We start from the raw sequence: 10,607 nt of genomic DNA, 5'->3' as shown, positions 1-10,607 counted from the left end.
ATTTTTGCACAAGATCCAAAGTTCAAGGAAGTATAACAACAATTTCCTTCTAGGTATTTACCCCGTGACTGACTCAATAATCGCTTCCTGCTATTCAATATGTGTAAGACAGAGGCAGAAAGAGCATCGATCTACATGTCTAATAGTGAATGCCCACAGAGCTACAGAGTTTTGTTTCATTGGCTGGAAGGACGGCTGCCATGTGGTAAGGACAAACACAGTTTCTCTCGTTATCCTCATATTTCAATCACGCTTTCTATATCTCTATTCTTGCTATTTACCATGGTAATTGTAAAGTATTACCCAAAATAAGTTGCTAAAAAGGTTTTGTTTTCTTTGAAACGGGATCATGATTCATACAATAATGTAATACTGGCAATTTGAAGATTTTCCTTCTTGTATAATTCTCCAGAAATGGTCACAAGGGCATTAAAGTGCTCACCACCTGAATTTTCAATGACATAATTCACTGCAGAAGGACATTATTAGGAATACATGTAAAATATATATTTATATATGACATATACATTTGAAATTGTGGATGAAGAAACTGAAGAAACTGTGGAAGAAGATTCCAATGCTGATGCCATGTGTAGTGTAGTGTAGGCTATTTAATAAGATTCATGCCAGAGCTGAAGAGGTTCCACAAACTCGTGTAATGTACCAGCGGGTACAGTGCTGTGCAGTGAGTAAACCTCACTCAACACCTTAAGAGGTTGTTCACACCTGATATTACCATGAGTCCAGTGAAGTGCACAGCTATAGCTATTACCGTCCTTGCGCACAGCGGCGAGCGCCAAAAGTGAGGTTATATCTGCTATAAACACAGGCACTAAACCAAAATGTTTAGGACCTGTCCAGTTTAATTCACAAATAAATATTAGTGATACAGTTTAACTGTCATGTTATATAGGTTCTTTCATTGTGCTCTATTCGGCACATTGCCTCTTCTTATTGCTGCTTCCAGCAGTTTTTCCACAGATGAATACTGGTGATACAGTTTAACTGTCATGTACAGTATATTTCGATGTGCTCTAATTCGGCACACGTAACCTATTTCCTGAATCACTGGAACCCCCCCCCCAAAAAAACCCACTTTTCCATCAACTCTCTCTAACATTTTTAATTTTGACTGCTGTACCCATGTTAAACGCTGTAGTCAGTGGTACACATTGTTCCTTTAATATGCACCTCCACATGTTTGGAGAAAATAGAAAAAAATCTGTCAGGTTTTCTTGATTGGTAGTTAATATTTGAATAGCACTGTTATGTGCAGTTGTCACGCCAGCGCTGAGCCCTGTTTCTACCACGTCCTGCTCCTACTACGCCCCCTCTTCCTATCCGATTGCATTTCCTCCTGTGCTGCTGCCCTTATTTTTCCGGTATTAGTTATCTATTTCGCGTTTACTCCTGGTTTGCCTTATGTTTTCTCCAATAACTTCTGAGCTTTGTCCTGTTTTTTCCCGTATCCCTGGTTTTGGCTGTTCTAAATAAACTCCATCATCTACACGTCTCTGTGTCACCTGAGGTCCCTGACAACAGTGGCTCGTATTACTGTTTGTTTTAATATTTTGTGATCAAGAAAACTGTGTGAAAACATGGGTGATTTTCTAGCACAAATCATAGCCTATATAATTATAATTTGAAACGCCCATTTTTTTGGTTTTAAGAGATATTTTGAACAATAAACAGACAGGTAAGCTGAACAGACAGCAGTGTTGCATTGTGTTTATGTCACAATTTGGGACCTCCTGGCCTCTAGAGACCGCCCAACAAAAAGACTCTATGGCTTGTGTGTGTGTGTACATGTGCTTTTGTTTACGTCCTGTCTCTGTATTCCCTCCATTGTTTTCACCTGCTAGCTGATTGGTCACATGACATGTTCTTTGCTGTGTCTTTGATGTTTGGTTTTCTGGTTTCTTGTTTCCTGATCTCGAGTTCCCTAGTCTCCAGTCGCCAGTTACCAGCCTTGTGTTTTTTTGTAAGTCTTTGTAAGTCCTAGCCTCTTGTTTTGCTGAAGTTAGCGTAGTCTTGTTTTTGCCCTCGGTATCTCATTCTAATCTTCTTAGCATTTTAACCGTTTTTTGTGTTTTTAAATTTTCCCTTTTTGAGAAGAAATCAAAGAGAACATTTTGAACACATCCTGCATTTGGGTCCTACTACCTCCTACTTGGCTCAGTGAGTTGGTCACTGGATCAGAAAACCAGCGGCCAGGGTTCCCGAAGCCGCACTGACAAAAAGACACAGGCACAATGGACCCAGCAGGTTTGTCTACTCCTAGCCTCTCCCCTTCCTTGTTCGAGAACATTTGGGCTTGGACAGCTTCAAAGCCACCATGGACCTTCAAAGCCACCATCTGGCCCACTGCGAACAAAGGGGGCAGCAGCAGGACAAGATTCTCGAGAACCTGACTTCTCGAGCTTCTCAGGCCGCCCTTGCTCCTGCGAACATAGCCGCCTTTGCCCTTGCTCCTGCGAACATAGCCGCCCTTGCTCCTGCTAACATAGCCGCCCTTGCTCCTGCGAACACAACCAACTGCCCCTCCACTGCCCAGTCTCATCCTGGTCAGAGTGTGGAGTCCGGGTCAAAGCAGGGCAACTCCAGTGACTGCACTGCCTAGTGAACCACGCAGCCCCGATGCCGCCAGCCCCACTGAACCAGGCAGCCCGGATGCCGCAGTCCCAGATGCCGCCAGCCCGAGTGCACCAGGCAGCACGGATGCAACAGTAAGCCAGGAGTCCCAGATGGTCAGGTTGTCCATAGCCCGGGTTCCTCCAGTTGTCCCACAAACCAGTCTCGAGTTCCAAGCCAGGAGGTTCAATCCGGTCCAGAACTGGCAGTCTCCTTCGGTGTCCAGTGGTCATCTTTTTTCCCAAGCCTCAGCTAGGTGTCCTTAGCCCAAGGACTTTCCAGTCGTCCCGCAAGCCAGTCCCGATGTCCACGCCAGCTTCGAAAAGGTTCACCCCGTCCAGAACCGGCACTCTTCTTCAGTGTCTGGTGGTCATCCCTCTTCCCAGCCTCAGCAAGGTGTCCAGAGCCCCAGGTCTTTTCAGTCGTCCCACAAGCCAGTCCCGAGGTCCAAACCAGCCCAGAGAAGGTCCAAGCCAGCCCCGAGAGGGTTGAATCCCGTCCAGAACCGGCACCCTCCTTCAGTGTCTAGTGGTCATCCATTTACAAAGCTTGAGCAGACCTAGACAGCTAAGATGCCCCCTTTGTCGTTCCGGCTGGTCCCTCGACGCATTAGAGGCCGCCTCAAGGATCATCCTGATCGTCCGGGGAACATCAGGAGGCGTTCCTAAAGAAGGGGGTCCTGTCACGATTTGGGACCTCCTGGCCGCCCAACAAAAAGACTCTTGGTGTGTGTGTGTGTGTGTGTGTGTGTACATGTGCTTTTGTTTACGTCCTGTCTCTGTATTCCCTCCATTGTTTTCACCTGCTAGCTGATTGGTCACATGACCAGTTAGCTAGAGTATTTATACCTGGTCTTTTGTCTTGTTCTTTGCTTTGTCTTTGGTGTTTGGTTTTCTGTTTTCTTGTTTCCTGATCTCGAGTTCCTTAGTCTCCAGTTGCCAGTTACCGGCCTGTTTTTGTAAGTCTTTGTAAGTCCTCTTGTTTTGCTGAAGTTTGCTTAGTCTTTGTAAGGTCTGTGTTCTGTCCGTGTCTAATTTCTGTGTTTGTCTCCCTTGTGTGGTCACATGTTTGTTCCCATGTCTAGTCCTCGTGCTTCCTTGTTCCCGCCATGTGCTTTCCCTATGTTTGTTTGTCTATGCCATGTGCCCTCTTGTTGTTGTCCGTGTCTCCACCCCTCACCTGTTCCCAATCTCCCGGGTTGTGTGTGTCATTGGTTTCACCTGTGTCCTGTTAATTCCCCTTGTTTAGTCCACCTGTGTCCTTGTCTGCCCCGCCTTGATTGTTCTCACCTGTCCCTCGTTATCTGTTGCCTGTGTGTATATATAGTCCTTGTTTTCTTGTTCCTCGTGGTGTCGTCGTAAAGATTGTGTTACATGGTATGTTCCTTGTTTTTCCACTGCTCCTTGTGTGTTCCTAGCGTTTAGCGCTTCCGCCTTGTTCAAGTGATTACTCGTGCTTCTGACCTCTGCCTGCCCTACAACTATTCTCCTGCCTATTCCCTGTTTGGATTTGTTTGCCTACTTTTGGACTGCCTACCTGTGTACCGAACCCGGCTAGTAAACGTTTATTCTTCTAAATCTACCCCTGTGCTGAGTCGTGCGATTGAGTTCTGCACAACACCCACCAGTCGTAACAGTCTTGTTTTTGCCCTCTGTATCTCATTCTAATCTTCTGAGCGTTTGAACCGTTTTTTGTGTTTTGGGATTTTCCCTTTTTGAGAAGAAATTAAAGACATTTTGAACACATCCTGCATTTGGGTCCTACTACCTCCTACTTGGCTCAGTGAGTTGGTCACTGGATCAGAAAACCAGCGGCCAGAGTTTGATTCCCGAAGCTGGCCCTGACAGTTTATTGCATCGATCCGACAGTTAGTTAGTGTATACCTGTAGAGGAACTAATGACACGGTCATGGCAAAAATGGGGAAACTGAAAAAAGTCACGTCTTCCACAAAAATAAAGGTTTTGACGTGCATGGGTGCATGTATTGGCAGCTTCCCCGTACTATATATGGAGTAGACAGCTGAATAGGGTTATTACAACCTACTAACATATATTCACTAAACACCCACATGCCGGGCAAGTTGGGGTGCAGAAGATTGTACCAGGAATACTAGTCTTAACACCAACACCCTGATCACATCCAACTCCCAGTTTGGGACTGGCAAAAGCAATGCATCAGCATCTGTCACGCTTTCTTTAATGTAGGATCCAGAGTACACCACACAAGGAACAGCAAAACAACGTGTTAACAGGACCGTTACACAAACAATGAGAACACAAAGGCCAGGTCAAAAACTAGGGGCCTTATTGGGCCCCTAGGAGCAGAATATGGCTGCACAAGGTGACTACCTCGAATCAAGTACGTTTTTTTGCTTTTTATTGAGGCAGTCTCTGAACTTTTTGATCGCACCTCGCACATTCTTGTCCAAAATAAATTCTCTAGAATGTAGGCCTACGCGTCAGGGACTATTTCAATCTCAATAAAAATAACGTTATATTGTCATGGAATTTAGGTGAGCAAAACGCTTTCTTTTTTTACAGGCTTAAAATCACATAGGCTACCCTGATGAACAGAACAATATAACAGTCAGTTTGAAGTATGTGGTAGGGCATTTTAAAACAGGTCCGGTACAACAGGCACAACTGCTTTAACCCAACCTTTCACTATTTAACCTCCGCCCGGCTCTCCAACTTCCTTTCCTTTTTTTCGCCAAAAAAGGGCCCTAGGTCTTAAATAGAAACAGTAACAAGTTAACAAGAAACATGTGGGCAGGGATCAATTAACAAGAACAAAGGAACCTGGAAGTAACACAAGGGGCAAGAACAGTGACACAGGGAACACAGAGACAGGAAAACAAAGGCCACATGGACACCAAAATGACCAAAATGACCAAAACACAGACATAACACAGTTCAGACCATGACAGCATCGCTATGGAAGCTATGTCCACCATTTGCAACAATCCCATATGAGAAGCGTTTTGAAATGGTCTTATGAAGATAATTCTTTGTGATTAGTGTGATATGGAATTTCAAGCTATGTGCAAAGTACAAAATATACTAGATTTTTTTAAAAGACTTTCTAGGTTCTAGATTTTTGTCAGTAATTGGGCCCCAATGTCCCTAAATTGTAAATTGTAAAAACAAAAAAACACTTTCACATATTCTAATTCATTCATTTTTTCCATCTTTGACAGTGCAATGAACTCCACTAATGCCAGTGCTTCCAACACCACAGGTCTGCCAAATGAGTACAGGTACACCTTGCTGTCCATGTACTCTGTGGTCCTTGTTGTCGGCATCTGTGGCATCGCACTCACGATTGACATCTTGAAGTCCAGTGTGCGATCTGTCACGACCATGGCGGTGCTCAACTTGATCGCCGTGCACATAGTGTTCCTGCTGACTGTTCCCTTCCGCATATACTTCTATGCAAGGGGCTACTGGAGTTTAGGACCAGACTTTTGCAAGTTAATCAGCGTGATGATCCACGCCCACATGTACATTGCTTTCATATTCTACGTCATCATCCTGGTCGTGCGGTTCATCACCTTCTTCAGCAAAAGGGATAGACTGGAGTACTACAGGAGACTCCATGCTGTGATTGCCAGCCTGACTGTCTGGGCTGTCATCTTGGGGCTGATACCTGTGACTGTGATAAAATACGGTAGCGGCACAGACAATACAACCGACACCAACCAGTGCTTTGTATTTGGAGACGCCTTGAATATCACAGGTGTAGCCGTTATAAACTACCTTATTTGTGCCATGCTGCTGGTGGTGACTTTTGTCTTCCTGGCTATCCAGCTTTGTATACTAGGGATGATATACAAAAAACATGGCAAGACTGCACTAAATCACCAAGAGTTCTGGGCACAGGTGAAAAGCCTGTGCTTTGTGATGGTCATATTGATTTGCTTTGCCCCTTACCATGCATTCAGGATTTACTATGTGGCAAGTTTTTCGCTTAAGCCGGACGAGTCAAGCCTACTGCAGCTCAAGAATGAGATTTTTTTGGCTGTGACAGCCTTCAGCTCTTCTGACATGCTAATTTTCATTAGCAGGAAACGTTGGGGCAGCATTCTACCTCAGTGTTGTATTTCCTGGTAGTGTGACTGGGATGTATATTTTGTGCCCATCAAAACATACAGTATCTACAAACAAACTCAAAACAAAAAATACAGGTAAAGTGTGCTGATTTGGAGTGACTTGCTAACTCAAACATCATGCTAAACTTTGAAAAAAAAACAAATGATTATATTCATAAGAATCTCATCTACAACACCACAGATCACAACTAGATTTGACCAGACAAAAAGAGAACAATAATAGAAATTGATGCCGGTTACAATGAGAAAATTATCAATGGAAAGAATGTATATTATCAATGGTTACATGTTTACCTCTGTCCAAATCTTCACACCTGTAATCATGATGATGTGTACAAATAGCCAGCATTGCTCATTAGAATTCTTCTGGTAGAGTTCAGTATTAGAGTTGATTTTGTTAACCATTTCTCTAGTTGCTCCTGGGAGCAAAAAGCAGCCAAAATAACTTCTGGCATGCAGAGATGCTTGCTATCGGACCTGTAGTAGTTATTGTCCTCATCTGTGCTTTAACAGAGTATTTCATTGCTGTAAATATCATATTTAAAGTACTGTATATCACACAAATGTTATTGAAATCTACAGTAAGAACAAATGGTTTAATGGTTTAGTGCCATTTTATTGAAGTGATTAATGGTGTTTCATTAAACTGATGAATATCTCTACTTACATGTTTTTGTGCGTGATGACTATTGCAGTACAATATTATGAAATAGTTTGACTGCTTAACTATCCAGTGAATAACACATTTAAACAAAAGGATATGACGGTAAGTATTCTACACCATTACTGTTACTGGGATTAAATGTTATGGTTAAGATGATTGAACTGTAGACTTGATATAATTTACCCCTTTTAAAAAATGGACCAAAATGAAGTACAGATAAGAAGATCCTGGAGGTGGCTGCATAAGTAGAATAAGTCTGTCTTACACAGGATAGTTGCTGAAACTTTCCCGTAGCTCATAACCAAATATCATTGCTTTTAATTAACATTTTCCCTTCCCCACTGACCTCCACTGTAGTGTGCAACTGGTCATCCCACGCCAGATAACTCATACGACAGAAAACTATTACGACCCAGTTGAAGACGCAGGTAAATAGCCTCTGCCATTTCATGTTCATTTGGTAAAAACCTCTCGCGTCTCACTGCCTTCCACTCTGGAAAAGGATAGGCCCTAATTGCATATGCCATGGCAATTCCCATCTAGCTGTCAGCGCATGGGGTGTCAAGGGTAAGGTGGCAGTTGCCAAGGACGTGGCCGCTTATCTTCTCTCAGTTTCAGGTCTACCATGATTCGGGGTGGCATCTGATGATGAGCCTCTGCGACTGGGGCCATTTCCTTCACCTGTTCGGGGCAAAACATACAATACAAAACAAGAAAAATGAAGACTATATGCTGTGTTTGTTAGAATTCCCGGCATGTTATATTAATTCACACAGAATGTAATCAAACTCTGCATGAAATAAGAACATTTCAGTAAAGCTCAGTTACTCAGTTTCCCGTCACATTTGGCCATTTTGGATGAAAAGAGCGATGGTGTGTTGATCCTTTTCAGGTTGGAACAAATCCCATTAGCCAAGGAAAAAATGCCACGAGATGATCCCAAATGCAGAGCTATTCCACAGGAACCTACCAGCTTTGCTGACGCTGAGGTCTGAGAAGGTGAGGACCAGATCCCTCTGGTCCGAGTCATCTGGGCTCTGGAGGATATCGTGCAGAGCATTCCGTCTGCCCGTTCTTCCTGAAGCGAGGAAGTCGGCATACGTCGCTTCAACATCAGTCATTGCTGGTTGATGCTCACATGCTGCTTACACTTCCTGACACAATAAAACGGCAGAACAGAATGGGTGAGATAATACACCTGAATGAGGAGGAGCAGGGGGAGGATGATTTAGTGGTCCTGCTTCACAATAATTTCAAATTATATTTCATATATGCAAAGTGTTGTGGCGTAATTTCTATAGTAATGCACTGGAGTGAACAAGCTTGATATTTGAATAATTACAACACAAATTACTGGGAGTCAAAGAAGAACTTCAATAAAGCGTTTTTCTGTAATCACATAGCCTACACACACACCCGGTGGTTGTATTCACAGTTGGGAAGGCTTTATGTTTTTCTCTAGGTGCAGCAGCTCGTAGGACCTTGATGCAACAATTAATAATTAATTCTGATTTGGGCGAAATGTTAATCTCAGATCGGAGTCAGTCTATGGATATGCGTTCAGGGTAACTTTACGGCGATTCCTCTGCAGATGTAGTTTCCATCAAGCATCTGGAGATAGCTTGGCTGTGCACTGTGAAATATAATCACATGGTTGCTCATTATGTTTGACATGGCCGAAACCAGGCAACGTAACTAAAACATTATTGCGTCTTACCTTATTCTTAGCTTGTTTTACCGGATATTTAGGTAAATCCATCGCTTCCCGTGGTCGTTTCAATAATCTAACGCGACTAACTCGAGTCTAAATAAAAAGATGACTATCGTATGTCTCTTTCACCATCGACCATCAGGCATTTATCACTAGGCTTCCAAATCAAAAACAGCGATAGGAACCGAGTAGGCTATCTTTTTTCCAGCATGCAGATTTAAATTATTTAACAGACCTAGCATAACATCGTCCGCGTATTTCGTGCGACTGCGTAATGGCGGTTAGGGTCTTTTCCCCGGTATCTTAGTCACGGTAAAGAAAATATGCGGAGTCACTGGACAGTGTATGTAATCTGAGACTCTATACCAAGCACATACTCATTAATTTAATGCTTCGAGACGGGGTCTATGTCTTCGTTGAAAATTAACCCAAAACAGTGTTTAACCAGTATGTCGTGTTTTTACTGACACTAGGCATCCAGGCTTCTGCATAGCTGGTGCAGCGGTTACAAATGAGTCCACTTGCTTCAGTAGAAATGTCCTGCAAAAGGCGGTTTTTGGGTTAATCGGTCACCAGTTTAAAATGCTGACATCATAGATTTAGGGTATTACAGTAAAGGGTGACTCCCTTGAAACCCAATTGTGTTTGACGTTAAATATGCAGTTACATGTACTGTCCGGAAGATGGTGCAATGCTGCTGCTCTGTCTGCGAAATGAATCCCTGCAGTAGACCCTTCTCCAAGTAAAGGTCTATCCTAAATGATTTCTTTGTGTTGTTTTATTCCTGCCGTCTCTTCCATTTTATTGAAAGTTCCATCCTACAGCAGCGCGTTCTTTGGAATAATGTTATAACCGAACATTCTTTTGACTTGCCACAAATAAACAAAATCACCTGCACGTGAAAGTGCTTAATGCAGCCTAAATCTGAATAAATGGTTAGCTGTCTACTTTAGAAACAGTATACAGGAACACACTCTTCCTAATTCAGAACGTCCTCATATAAATTACATCACACATCAGGTAAACTATTACAGAATGTAAATATTAGTGAAATATTAGTGAAGTATACCTATGGTTAAATGCTCCAGTTAACCCTGTACTTGCAAGTCTGGGGTTTTAGTCTGGGTTTAACCAGAGTGTCTTGTGTGCTGAAGCATAGAAAGGGTTAATTTTCTCTTGTACCATACGTTTTATTCTATAAATCAGGTTTGAACTGAATAATGACAACCCAGTAATTAAACACACTGAGATTAATTTATGAGTGTACTTTCAAAACTTTAATGAAATATTTGCAATTATCTTGTCATTGTGCCATTATCCTCAGACAGACTTCGGCTGGCTATAGGGCTTGGAGTGGGGTATGGTTTTTGGAGGGACTAAATCCATGGTCTTTCATTCTCTAATCTCTTGGCCAAGGTCACTGTTTGAATGGGTTTCCCTTCAGCCACACAGGGTGAAAATTGATCCACAGCGGAAGCTCTTGGCCTCGGAG

General features: G+C 43.0%; 1 protein-coding gene across 1 annotated transcript; it reads left to right on the top strand.

The window, feature by feature from the left end:
- Positions 1-6,956, top strand: LOC105900496 (probable G-protein coupled receptor 141). The gene is made up of 2 exons (XM_012827814.3): positions 1-205; positions 5,829-6,956. The coding sequence occupies exons 1-2, from the start codon at positions 150-152 to the stop codon at positions 6,739-6,741; spliced, it is 969 nt and encodes a 322-aa protein (XP_012683268.2). The 5' UTR covers positions 1-149; the 3' UTR covers positions 6,742-6,956.
- The last annotated feature ends 3,651 nt before the right edge of the window (positions 6,957-10,607 follow it).

This window comes from Clupea harengus, chromosome 25 (genome assembly GCF_900700415.2).
Source record: "Clupea harengus chromosome 25, Ch_v2.0.2, whole genome shotgun sequence".
NCBI classification, from domain to species: Eukaryota; Metazoa; Chordata; class Actinopteri; order Clupeiformes; family Clupeidae; genus Clupea; species Clupea harengus.
Note: the sequence above shows the minus strand (reverse complement) of the source record. Positions and strands in the feature narration are given on the sequence as shown.